Source organism: Myxocyprinus asiaticus, chromosome 10 (assembly GCF_019703515.2).
Source record: "Myxocyprinus asiaticus isolate MX2 ecotype Aquarium Trade chromosome 10, UBuf_Myxa_2, whole genome shotgun sequence".
In the NCBI taxonomy this organism is placed as follows: domain Eukaryota; kingdom Metazoa; phylum Chordata; class Actinopteri; order Cypriniformes; family Catostomidae; genus Myxocyprinus; species Myxocyprinus asiaticus.
In genome coordinates this window covers 29875754-29889810 of record NC_059353.1, presented here as the reverse complement: position 1 = coordinate 29889810, position 14057 = coordinate 29875754, and the positions used below count along the sequence as shown (strand labels likewise).

The following is a 14057-nucleotide window of genomic DNA, read 5'->3' as shown; positions in this document are numbered from 1 at the left end:
ATCCTCGGGCTCTAGAGACATTAAAAGACACTTACGTGCTCAGGATGAAAGTTCCGTCAGGCCTACAGACCAGGGACTCAATTTGGTTGGTGCAACAAGAGAGGAGATCCAGCGTCAACTCTCCAATATGTCGGTGATGCTGACGAGGATTCTTGCTGACTTGGAAGATCTCGCTGTTATACGTCGATTGATTACGGCGATGGAAACAAAATTCTCTGAGTTAGCCATAAGAGTGACGGATGTTGAGAGACGAATCGATTGTCTTGAGTCATGGGAGAGGGAATTATCGGCTAATCCACCCAAGACCAAAGTTGATTGTGTTTTGGAAAAATTGAAGATCTTGAGAACAGTAATCACAGGAATAACATCCGAATTGTTGGAATTCCTGAGCATGAGGAGGGCAGAAATATGGTGAAATTCTTGGATGAACTCTTTCCGAGTCTGCTCGACATAACGGGCCGCGGGCTAGAAATCGAGCGAGCTCATAGAGTTCCAGCTGGTAGATCTACTGAGGGAAAAAGGCCCCAATCAATTTTGGTCAAATTTCTGAGATCATCTGATAAAGATCTTGTGTTGCGCCAGGCAAGGATCAAAGGAAGGCTTTCTTGGAAGAATCACAGTATTTTCTTGTTCCCAGAATTCGCGAATTTGACAAGAGAGAAACGCAAGCGATTCAAGGAGTGTAAGAAACTCTTGCATCGTTTTTGCACTGATGTTTCCGGCCAGACTGAGAATAGAGACAAAGGACGGTCGCAAATTATTCACGTGTTCGAAACAAGCACTGTCTTTTATACAATCTATGAGTGAGTAAACCATTTGGGTTTTTCTCATGTAAGTAGATCGACTCACTGTTCATTGACTCTATTGTTGGAGGAAGTTGGGTGTCATTTTTGTTTCTTTTTGTGTTGACTCCGCTTGGCGGCTGGAGTCTGTTTGGTGGAATTACACTTTTCCTTAAAGAATCTTTTGCATTGACGGAATATCGCTTCTGCACTGAAGTTCCCAGTCAGATTGAGATTAGACACTATGGATGACCGCAAAATGTTTACATGCCCATGCAAAGGATGTCTTTTTTACAGTTGGCAATCTGAGTAAATCATGGTGTATTCTTTTCATGTGCCCTCTGAGTGAACTTGACTCTTGATCACCCGAGGAACCGGGATTCCTGTTTTGCTGCTGTTTATGATGGTTCCGCCTAACGGCTGGAGTTTGCTTTGTGGATTAACACTGCTTTGGGACAGTTTTGTGGATGAACCTGCACGTTCTTTGTTCTTATGCCTCCTGTTGGCTGGGGTTTGATTTGCGGAGTTTTTCTGCGGGACATTAGAATGATTACGTCATCTGCTGCATTCATAAGCAACCGGTTCACCGTTCATCGTTGATTGTTGCACTAATGGGGATTGTGGTCTGTATAATCTTGTTTTTGACACACAATTTGTTTTTCTATTATATCAAGATGTCAATCGTTAATATGAATGGATTATCCCTCTTCACATGGAATGTGAATGGGTTGGGGCACCCCATAAAAAGAAGAAAGGTTGTTACTTTTCTTAAGCGTAAGAAATATGATATAGTGTTTCTTCAAGAAACACATCTTTCCCCACAGGAAGCTGAAAAATTTGAGAAGATATAGGGTGGACATGTTTTTTTTAGTGCTGGGTCAAGTAAGAGCAGGGGAGTTATTATATTGATAAATAAACATCTACAATTCAAATATCTCAAACAGATTAAGGATAAATTAGGAAGAGTAATTATTGTTTTAGTTGAAATTCAGGGACAAAGGCTGATTTTGGCTAATATTTATGCACCTAATGCTGATGACCAGAGCTTTTTTATAGATCTTGAAGGGATGTTGCAAACCGCTGGCACCCCTTATGATATGATATAATATAATATAATATTGGGAGGAGACTTTAATCTTTTGATGGACTCTGTCCTTGATCATAGTGAAGTGAAAGTGTGTAAGCTCCCTAGAGCAACAGTGACACTTCACAGGATGTGTAAAAATCTTGGTCTTGCAGATATCTGGTGACTTTTGAACCCATCTCGTAAGGACTATGCATTTTTTTCATCAGTTCATAAAATCTATTCTAGAATAATTTTTTTTTTTTTATTATATCTAAGTCCCTCACTTCATCTGTAGTCGATTGCTCAATTGGAAACATCTCAGTCTCAGATCACGCCCTGGTGTGTTTAGAGATGTTGCCACATACAGAGAAAAATAAATCATATAGTTGGCACTTTAATGTATCCCTTTTGCAAAATCCTGATTTCCAACAAATGTTAAAGGCTGAAATCAATGTTTGTATGGAGACCATCTGGTCCTCAGTATCCTCTGTGGGCGTGGCTTGGGAGGCACTTAAGGCGGTTCTTAGGGGTCGGATCATACAGTATGCCTCATTCCTCAAAAAATCCAAAGCACAAGAACTTGTGGAATTATTAGGGAATATTAAAAGGGCAGAGGCAGAGCTGAAATGTCATATGTCGTCTGATGGCCTCAGAGAATTGACCCGATTGAAATATAGATATAATGCTATTTTGTCACGGAAAGTGGAGTTTTGGTTATTCAGGGCAAGACAGTCATATTTTGAGTCGGGGGACAAAGCAGGGAAGCTTTTAGCTAGATATATAAAACAGAGAGATGGTCCGGATGGTCTTTTTTCACCATTCCCTCAGTAAAATCTTCTGTCAGTGAAATATTTACCTCGGCCAGTGATATTAATAATGCTTTTATGGAATTCTATTTTGATCTCTATAGTTCCACGTCTTCATCTACTGATGAAGATATTGGAAAATTTGTGGATCCATTAGAATTCCCTAAACTGACGACAGAGCAAAAAAACTCTCTTCATTCTGAGATAACCTTGGAGGAGCTTGACGAGGTAATTAAGTCCCTGCCTATAGGCAAAGCTCCAGGGCCAGATGGATTTGCCACTGAATTTTTTTGATCTTGTGCAACAGAATTGGCTTCACTTTTGCTAGAAGTTTATACAGAAGCATTAAAGAATGGAAAGCTTCCCCCCACCATGACACAAGCCCGGTTTCAGTCTGATTCTTAAAAAGGACAAAGATTCAAGTGAGTGTAAAAGTTACCGTCCAATTTCCCTGATCCAGCTAGATGTAAAACTTTTGTCAAAAATTCTGGCTAACCAATTAAGTAAAGTTATGACATCTCTTATACATATAGATCAGGTGGCGTTTATTTGTGGCCATAGCTCTTCTGATAATATTAGGTGTTTCATCAATATCATGTAGTCAGTGGTGAATGATCAGACTCCGGTCGCTGCCATCTCACTCGACACCGAAAAGGCATTTGATATGGTAGAATGAGATTATCTTTTTAAGATTTTGGAAATGTATGGGTTCAGGAGTACATTTATTGGTTGGATTAAGTTTAACTTTATAGACACCTTGTAGCAGCAGTACAAACAAACAGATAATTTCAGATTATTTTACTCTGAATAGGGGCACCCGGCAGGGTTGCCCACTTTCCCCATTATTGTTCTTGGAACCATTAGCAGCCACGATAAGAAAGGAGGATGATTTTCCAGGGGTGATTGCGGGAGGTGTGGCGCATAAGCTTTTGCTTTATGCAGATGATATTTTATTATTTTATTATTTTATTATTATTATTATGCCTTGCCTCCACAAAATTATTAATTCCTTCTCAGGATACAAAGTCAGTTGGTCTAAATCCGAAGCTTTGGCTCTGACAGCATACTGTCCAGTAGTGGCTTCCCAGCCAGGCGCTTTCCATTTACATTTAGCTTTCCAGTGGCCCAAACAGGGCATTAAATATTTGGGTATTTTATTTCCACCAAATTTGTCTGACTTAGTTAGAGTTAATTTTGACCCTCTAATAAAAAGATTTTCGAGCGATGTGGACAGGTGGGCTTCACTACATTTATTGATGATTGGGAAGGTCAATGTAATTAAAATGAATTGTATTCCAAAATTCAACTACCTGCTACAGTCACTCCCTATAGATGTCCCCCTCTCTTATTTTAAGCAATTTGAAAGTATAGCGAAGTCCTTCATTTGGAATGGTAAGCGTTCCAGATTGCACTTCAACAAATTACATAGGCCGATTGACAAAGGTGGACTAGGCCTACTCATGATTTTGTTTTATTATTATCCTTTCAGTCTCAGACATTTGGCTCATTGGTCGCTTCCACCTGAAAGGGCCCCTCCTTGGTTTTGTATTGAACAAGAAGTTCTTGCCCCTATTTCGCCATTGCAGGGCCTGTCTATCAAACTAACCGGTGAAGTTAAGTTACACCCCGTCATCTCGCATTTGAACTCGGTATGGACAAAAGTGTCTAGAGTGTTTAATTCGGACAGTTATTTGAATGTTGCTTCGAGCATATGGTTGAACCCATAATTATGTATTGATAAGTCCCCCTTCTGCTGGTCAGTATGGATTGTCAGGGGGGTTGCTGCACTCGGTGATCTATATGAAAAAGGAGTGTTGAGATCCTTTGATAATTTGACTCAACATTTTGGGATTCCCAGATCTCAATTTTTTAGGTATTTACAGTTGCGCCACCTGCTCTGTACTATTTTCGGGAGTAGCATACACCCCCCTAAAGCGGTTGATACTTTGGGAGAGGTGCTTGCTGCTTTTGGTAAAGGACATGAGGCATCAGTGTATTACACTTTGCTAATTCAGAGTTTGGGGGATGGAGCTTTAACTTCTATTAAGAGATTATGGGAGAAAGATTTTAATTTGGTGTTGGGGGATGGGGTGTGGGCTGGGATTTTAAAAAACATCAAGTCTGCATCTAGAGATGCAAGGGTGCGCCTTATGCAATTCAAGATTTTGCATCAATTTTATTGGACCCCCTCTAGAATGTATAGGCTTGGTCTTAAAGACACACCCACCTGCTGGAGATGCCAGTCGGAAGATGGGTACACATCCCGATGTGTTAGGATACAAGAGTTTTTGGTTGAAAGTACAGAGGTTCGTATGTGAAGTGGTCAACACACGGTTTTCGTTTTGACCCAGATTGTGTGTTTTGGGGGATGGAGCGGTCCTGCATGTGGGTGATAAATGTGGAGAGTTGGGTCCTGACAGGCGTGATGATTGGCAGGCGCCTAATTCTCAGGGGATGGAAGTTGTCTGATGTGCCCTCTTTTCGTGAGTGGTGCGTTGAGCTGGGTAGGGTGGCGGTGTTTGAGGAGATGGTGTACAGAAGGCTGGATAACATGGATATTTTCATTAGGAAGTGGGGCGGTTATCTGGCCTTTTTGGAGGGTTCTCGGGGAGGGGAAGTGGAGAGGGATTATTTTTTTTTATTATAATTTTTTATTTTATTTCTATGTCTAAATGTTTCCTGTTTTATTGTCTATATGTGTGTCTTTGACAGTTGACTTCCGATCACTAGAGTGCTTGTTTGTGTCGGGTGGGGTGGAGGGATTATTGTTCAGGGAGGAAAAAAAAAAAGTTTTGATTTCATGTGGTTTGAGGTTGTATTTTCTATTATGTCTGTGTGATTTGCTGCATGAATCAATAAAAATGTGTTAATTAAAAAAAAAAAAAAAAAAAAAAAAAAAAACAGCACCATCATTATTTGAAAAAAGTAATATTTGATCAAATTTAGACAGGCCCCATTTCCAGCAGCCATCCCTCCAACACCTTATCCTTGAGTAATTATGCTAAATTGCTAATATTGTACTAGAAAATCACTTGCCATTATATCAAACACTGCTGAAAGCTATTTAGTTTGTTAAATGAAGCTTAACATTGTCTTTGTGTTTGTTTTTGAGTTGCCACAGTATGCAATAGACTGGCATGTCTTAAGGTCAATATTAGATCAAAAATGGCAAAAAAGAAACTGCTTTCTCTAGAAACTCATAAGTCAATCATTGTTTTGAGGAATGAAGGCTATAAAATGCTTGAAACTGCCAAAAAACTGAAGATTTCATACAAAGGTGCACACTGCAGTCTTCAAAGACAAAGGACAACTGGCTCTAACAAGGACAGAAAGAGATGTGGAAGGCCAGATGTACAACTAAACAAGAAGATACGTACATCAGAGTCTCTAGTTTGAGAAACAGACACCTCACATGTCCTCAGCTGACAGCTTCACTGAATTCTACCCACACAACACCAGTTTCATGTACAACAGTAAAGAGAAGACTCAGGGGTGCAGGCCTCATTGGAAGAATTGCAAAGAAAAAGCCACTTTTGGAACAGAAAAACTAAAAGAAAATTTTAGATTGGGCAAAGAAACACAGACATTGGACAACAGATAATTGGAAAAGAATGTTATGGATCTTAACCCCATTGAGCTTTTGTGGGATCAGCTAGACTGTAAGGTGTGTGAGAAGTGCCCGACAAGCCACATCTATGGCAAGTGCTACAGGAAGCGTGGGGTGAAATGTCACCAGAGTATCTGGACAAACAGACAGCTAGAATGCCAAGGATCTGCAAAGCTGTCATTGCTGCAAGTGGAGGATTTTTTTGATGAGAACTTTTTGTAGTAGTTTCAAAAGTTCTGAACATTTTTGTTTCAAATTGTAATAGTAATTTTTCACGTTATTAATGTCCTGACTACACATTGTGATCAGTTGAATGCCACTTTGGTGAATAAAAGTACCAATTTCTTTCCATAAGAGCAAAATCTGTATATTATTCCAAACTTTTGGCTGCCAGTGTGAAGATTGTGAAAAATGAAGAAGATAGATGTTTGATACATTTTTCCCCAATTATTAATAAGACCAAAAAAAAAAAAATTAAATCAGTGGTTATTCAGAGACTCAACTCTCAGGGGGAGAGTCCTGATAACAAAGGCAGAGGGCATCTTGAGGCTCACCTACACAGCTCTTTCCCTGGCAGGCAGGTAAGATAATAGATAATATGCTCTTTAACTATTTATGAAAAAATAAGACTCATTATATAAAGAAATCTGTAGTTATGAATACAACAGAAAATGGTGGTCTGAACTTCTTAGATTTTTTACTCTTAATTATGCATTTAAAATAAACAAGATCAATCAATTTATTAAGAGACCAACATCTATATGGAACATTATACCCCACTTTCCCCCACATAGATGTTATATTTGGAATAATAAGTATATTTTGTTTTTAAATCCAAGTCCCTTTTTTTATTTTTTATAAATGGTTCTCTAATAATATATTTTTAGTAAATCAACTTTTTAACCATGAAGGGCTTTTATTGAATTATTCTGAATTCTTATCAAAATTTTAAATTCCAATTACGCTGAAAGAATTTACTGTAGTTATGGATGCTATCCCTTCTAGGATTAAAATGCTTCTTAGAAATAATGCATTTTCTCTGCTTCAATATTCTGTTAATACACAAGTTGGTCAGATCTGTTTGTCTTCTTGCTTTAATAAGAGTAATAATAGATGTATTAGGGCCCTTTTTCAGAAAGATATCGTCTCTAGTTCAGCTGTGTTAACCTTTTGGAATAGTCGAGTTGATGGTCTTATTTGGAAGAAAATTTGGAATTTACCCCATAAATATCTAATTACAAACTAAATTAAAGAAATTTCCTTTATATAGGAATAAATATTATCCCTGTAGCTATTATATAGAAAGTAAATTTAATTGTGATATTGATGTTTCTTGTGCATTCTGCATCCAGAATTATTATTTTTTTTTTTCATTTATTTTGGAGTTGTCCTTACTTCGTGTGTTCTTGGTCCAACTTCTGCTCATTTGTTAAAGAGCATATTATGTCTAATTTCCAACTTTGCTTTGAAAAAGTTTTATTTGGTTTCTTTAACTATGATATGTCTCATAGTAAATGATATATCTGATTGATCTGTTACTCCTCTTAGGTAAATTTAGTATACATAAATCTAAGTATGGGAAGAACAAACCACTGTTTATAATCTTTAAAACAGAAGTCCAACAATACTTGAAAAAATTCTGAACTTAAAAAATAAGAAATCTGTGAAATGTGTCAAAGCATCTTTAATGTCTTTACTTAATGTATCCCCTTGCTGTTGCTTGTGTTTTGTTTTCTTAAATGTTTTGTTTTTGTCTTATCACAAAAAGTTCGTTTCATCAGGAAGTGCATAGAAGATGTGGTGCCGACCAAATGCAATTTAAAAATGTTATCTTTGGGTATTTTATGTCTCATCCCAAAAAAGAAAGTTCTTGCTTTTTTATAAATAAATAGCTTCTTATGTAGCCTACATTTTACATTCATAAGTGCACATTTCCAAACAGTAAACCAATTTTTTCTGTAATTTTAAAAGAGATGAAACATTTTAATACAATATCACTCTCTATTAACAAAAAAGCATTTAGAACAATTACAATTTGCACTGCCTTTAAATTATTTACCTTAATAGATGTATATATTATTATTTTCTATAATGCCCTCTTTTTTTTCTTCTTTTTTTTCCTTTCCTGTCTTATATGTTTTTATTATTTTTTCCATTTAATGTTATTCCTTCAATTGATAATTGTTGTATCAACCATTTGTATAACGTCTACTTATTGTAATATGCTGAAGGAACTTTAATAAAAATAAATAAATAAATAAATAAATAAAGGTGGTGCCGACCAAAACAATACGGATCTACCCGAACCAGAAACCGTGGATTAACAGCGATGTTCATGCGGCACTTAATGCGCAGACCTCTGCTTTTAATTCCGGGAGCACGGAGGAGTATAAACATGCCATCCGCAAAACCATCAAAGCAGCCAAACACCAATACAAGAACAAAGTGTAAGCACAGTTCAACACCACGACGCAAGAAGTATGTGGTAGGGAATCAACATCATCACAGACTTCAAAGCGACTAAACACAACGCTGTGAACACCACCACCTCTCTTCTGACGAGCTAAACACTTACTATGCTCATTTTGAGGAAAACACCATCGCCTCGGAGAGAACTCCTGCGCCCGACACAGAAGAGGTTAGTTCACGTACTGTCTCTGTAGCAGATGTAACCCGATCTTTCGAACAGGCGAATAATCGCAAAGCTGCAGGTCCAGACGGCATTCCAGGCCGCTCTCAGAGCATGCACGGATCAACTAGCTGGTGTTTTTACGGACATTTTCAATCTTCCTGTCTGTGGTTCCCACATACTTCAAGACGTCCACTGTAGACCACTGAAGACCACTGTACCCATACCGAAACAGTCAAATATAACTTGCCTAAATGACTGGCAGCCTGTTGCCCTAACTCCCATCATCAGCAAGTGCTTTGAGAAGCTTATCAGAGACCACATCTTCTCTGTGCTGCCTGCCTCCCTGGACCCACTACAGTTTGCTGACAGAAGCAACCGCTCCACTGATGAAGCCACTACATTTACACTACACACTGCTCTTTTCCACTTGGAAAAAAGGACCACATATGTGAGAATGCTGTTTGTGGACTACAGCTCAGCATTCTACACCATAGTGCCCTCCAAGCTTGATGTGAAACTCCGGGCTCTGGGCTTGAACAGCTCGCTGTGCAGCTGGATGCTGGACTTCCTGTAAAGCAGACGTCAGGTGGTCAGAATGGGCTGAAGCCCTGCAGAGCTGTGCTCTCAGCCCACTCCTGTACTCCCTCTACACACATAACTGTGTGGGAACACACAGCTCCAACGCCATCATCAAGTTTGCTGATGATACGACGGTGGTAGGCCTGATCACAGAAAATGATTAAACAGCCTACAGAGAAGAGGTGCACACTCTAACACGCTGGTGCCAGGAGCACAACCTCTCCCTCAACATCAGCAAGACCAAGGAGGTTGTGATGAACTTCAGGAGAAAAGACAGAGAACACAGCACCATCTCCATCAATGGAGCACCGGTGAAGAGGGTCATCAGCTTCAAGTTCCTCGGTGTCCACATCACTGAGGTAGTGTTTTCCACCTGATTTTGTGACACTGTGGTGGGTGGACCTTGGACCCTCTAGGGGCATGGTCCCCCGTTAGAAAATGTTGTACATTTTAAAGTTAAATGCATCTATTTTGTGTACTTTGAGAGCAAAATTAAGAGGTTAGATCTATGAAGAATGCTGTGCTCTTGTAAAAAATGTTGTGCTCTAGTAGTAATTTAATCAAACACATTGGCTGTATAGATATGAATGTGATGACATGGCAAAAATTCACACCCACAAAGCATGGTAAACGAGATGGAGTTAAAACAGTAGCGTTACTTCAACTTGATTAGTTAACATTACAAATAGCCTAACGTTACATGATGAGCCAACTTGCTCCTCAGATGCTGAAAATAGTTACGTTAACAGAGCCGCTGGTAATAACGTTAACGTTAGATAATTAGCTAACATTATCTAGCTAGATATAATGTTACATACGTCAGTCTGACTGACTGGGAGTGCAAGATGCTTTTCCGAAGCAACAGTACAAAACACAACGTTTGAGATCTTATGTTATTATGAGAAGTGTACAAATATTTTCGGTTCATTATGAAACTGTGGTGGGACAAATTAAACGGGCTGCCACAGTCTAGGAAATTAATGGGAAACACTGACTGAGGAACTCTCATGGTCTGTTCACACAGAGGCAGTTATGAAGAAGGCTCACCAGCACCTCTTCTTCCTGAGACGGCTGAGGAAGTTTGGAATTAACCCCCGCATCCTCACACTGTTCTACACCAGCACTGTAGAGAGCATCCTGACTGGCCTGGTACGGCAACAGCACCGCCCTCAACCACAAAGCCCTGCAAAGGGCACATCATCAGAGGTGAGCTTCCCTCCCTCCAGGACATCTACACCAGGAGGTGTGTGAGAAAAGCTTGGAGATCATCAGAGACTCCAGCCACCTGAGCCATTGGCTGCTCTCATTACCACCTGCCCGATGGTAGCAACGCAGGATCAGGACCCGCACCAGCCGAATTCATGACAGCTTCTTCCCCCAAGCGATCAGACTTTTTAACTCTTGATCTCTCATGATCAATATACATCAGCACTGCACTTTATTAGTCTCACACTGGACTCTCATACTTCATACTTTCTCTTAATAACACACTAGCTCCTGAATATCAAACAGACAGCCCGAATGTCAATACAACACTATACAATGTGTAAATTGGGGGTGGGATACTGTGTATTTCTTTTTTTTTGTATACTGTTTATTTTATATTGTGTATATTGTATACTGTATATTATTAGTTTGAATATTGTATATTGTGTTATGTGTAAATTAGATGTTTATTGTAGACTGGCACATGTCTCATCACTTTAATGACTGTTAAGATGCTTGGAACCGCACCCAAGACTTTCACCCACTGTTGCACTTGTGTATATAGTTGAGTGACAATAAAGTGATCTGATATATTTTTTTTTTCTTGATAGAGAGGTGAAGATAAGAAGAGAGAGCAATGTAAATGTATTATAAAAAATAGTTGTTACCTGGTAGGAATGCAAACTGTTTCTTGAGCTCAGTGAGGATGTCAGCAGCAAATAGAGGACCGGACTCCTTCTGCATGATCTCATCTGTAATAAACACACACACAGACACACTAACACCTGTATATTGCGAGCAAAATAACAACTTCTTTGAAACCAAAAGGTTATTAACAGGAGCATTATAGTTTCGTCGTGCTGTTTGGTCTCAGAGTATCACTCTTTACATCACAGTTAAAGAAGTTCTCTTTATTAGGGTCTGCACTCACTAATATAGTACTGCCTGTCTTCAGTGCATTGTGTCTTCAGCTGGTGTATATTACCAGCAGTGGGAGGTGAACATTGCCCAAAGCAGTTCCCATGCTCTGATCAATAGCAGATTAGCCATTTGTAGAAAGAAAAGAATAGTACTAGGTGATTTCCTATCTTAACCAAAACCACACCACCTTCACCCCAGGATCTGAAGCAGAGACAAACGATCACAAATGACCAGAGATATGTGCACACCCATAAACACAGGCACAACATGCACAACAGTAGCTTCAGTGCAAGCTTAAGACCATTGAAGAAAATGTGTGTGTTGCTTACCCGTGCAAAACTCGATGCCACTATGCTAGATTGTTATGGATGTTTGTCAAGGCATCTCTAGGTGATAGCTTACTGGCCCAACTCAAAAGAGCAAATCCTGTAGTCTCAGTTATATTCTTGTCCCTAGATATGGCTCGGCCTCCTCCTTTAAATTACATCTATGAGTATATATTTTTTTTTTTGCTTGTTTAATCATCAAATTCATAAGTCTTAGAAGTCATAGCACAGTCATAGCACACCTCTTCGCAACAAGCTGCATGTTTTCAGGTAACAATCATGTCCATAGCACAAACAGTGTGAGTTTAAAACGCCTTATTTTTACAAATAATAAGTATTTAAATGTTTACAGCATTTGTAGTGCTTTTCCAATCAGTGTTACAATAGTATTTATTATTTTATTTAGTTTTAATTTTTATATTATTTTCAATTTGAATTTGAATTTTTCTTGTTTGCTTTTTGTAGTTTTTATTTGTTTTTATTAAATAAAAATATTTCTATTTAGTTATTATTTATTTTAATTTTTTTCAGTTTTAGCTTTAGTAATTTTAGTTTTAGAGGTTGACTAATGTATGAAGTACTTCCACTGACAGAGAAAATGGAATAAAACTATTTATGGCACACTTCAGTTCTGGAGTTCATTTTGCTCCTTGATAATCACAACACTTTCGACGGAAAAATGAAACGAAAACTAAATATAGTTTTTGTGTTTTTTATTTTAGTTAGTTGTCAAGGCAAGATTTCATTTAGTATATCTAATATTTGTATATTATTTTATTTTAGTTAACTTTAGTTTTATTTTTCGTTAACGATAATAACCGTTTCCAATTTCTTTTAAAGTCTGGTGAATTGTTCATGCAGTGCTTTGATCAATCAGCTATTACATGCAGTACTTCAAAGCAAAAAAAAAAAAAAAAGGCTAAAAAGAGGGAGAATATATATAGTATATCTATCTTTTGTTCTTCTAAAAAAGAGAGTGTTATCCCAGAGTCAGGAGTTAGGTTCACCCCCTTAGGATGTTCACACACATTGAACAGAAAGTCATCCATCACATTTCTGATGACTTTTAAGGCAGTGTTCACCAGTTCTCACAGATGTATTGTTCCCCCACCTCCTAATGTTGCCCCCCTTTTATACAGATTGACAAAATTTAAAATAACTAATACATTCACTGTCACAGTTTAAGTAATTCAATTTCAGGTTTCTCTCTGTCTCTGTCTTAGCTCAATTCAGTTAAATTTAGTGTGACAGAAACTGTACATTTGATTTGCCAACGCAGTGCAAAATTGGTAGAATCAAGTAAAATAACAATAGTGTAAATGAATTGAACAAGTACCACAAACAAATAAAAAACAATCATGTAAAATAAAATAAAATATCAAAGCTTCCTCGCTACACTGTAAAGCACAAGTGCATATTTGAATAAAATGACAAGTCCTCATCTTCACTTACTGTGGAGCCATTGGCAACGGCGGAAGAACAGGTAATATTTCTCAGCCTCTGCTAGTGGAATGCTCACAGATTTTCCTCTGTTCTGTACATCCATCCCTCTATTCCCAATTCTGCTCCTCTTTCTCTTGTTCTTTTTGTCTGCTATCTCACTCTCTGGTTGACTTGTAACCCTAAGCAGCTACCTCAGAATGAGCTAACTGACACAGGTGCAACAAATAGTGACTTCCTGTTTCTCTCACTCTCCCTACATTTCCACTCTTCACAAAGGCTTCCTGGAATAGACTGGTCCCCTGTCACACATACACACACCCACATACACAGGTTCCCTTCACCTGCTGTATTTTAATAACTGATAACAGTGATGGATCACTGACTGTAAAGAACTGAACTTTCTTTGTTTCCTGTTTCTTTCTCTGGATCGGCATAATCACCCCCAAAAAAGTCTGCTGGCCCCCAGGAGCCCCTTCCCCCATCACACTGGTGAATGAATGAAACCCTGTGTGTGAGTTTGGATAAGAGGAATCGGAGTACAATCTGATCTTGCTGAGTAGAGAAAGATAAGGCTGAATTCAAGCCACTCAGGAGCCATTCAAACCCACAGATAACATTTAAAAGCAGAAAACACTCTTTTTAGTCTGGTAAATCACTCTAGCTATCTTTTTCTCTCTCACACATACACA

General features: G+C 38.5%; 1 protein-coding gene across 5 annotated transcripts in view; it reads right to left on the bottom strand.

The window, feature by feature from the left end:
• The window catches only part of LOC127446797 (guanine nucleotide exchange factor DBS-like), an 86556-nt gene that overhangs the window by 57570 nt on the left and 14929 nt on the right, over positions 1-14057 (bottom strand). For all 5 annotated transcript variants that reach the window (XR_007898249.1, XM_051708012.1, XM_051708013.1 and 2 more), the window contains one exon: positions 11347-11430. Coding sequence is in view for 4 of the 5 variants with exons in the window: in XM_051708012.1 (XP_051563972.1) it covers positions 11347-11430 (84 nt within the window). In the remaining variant the exon portion in view is untranslated. The remainder of the gene's footprint in view (positions 1-11346; positions 11431-14057) is intronic.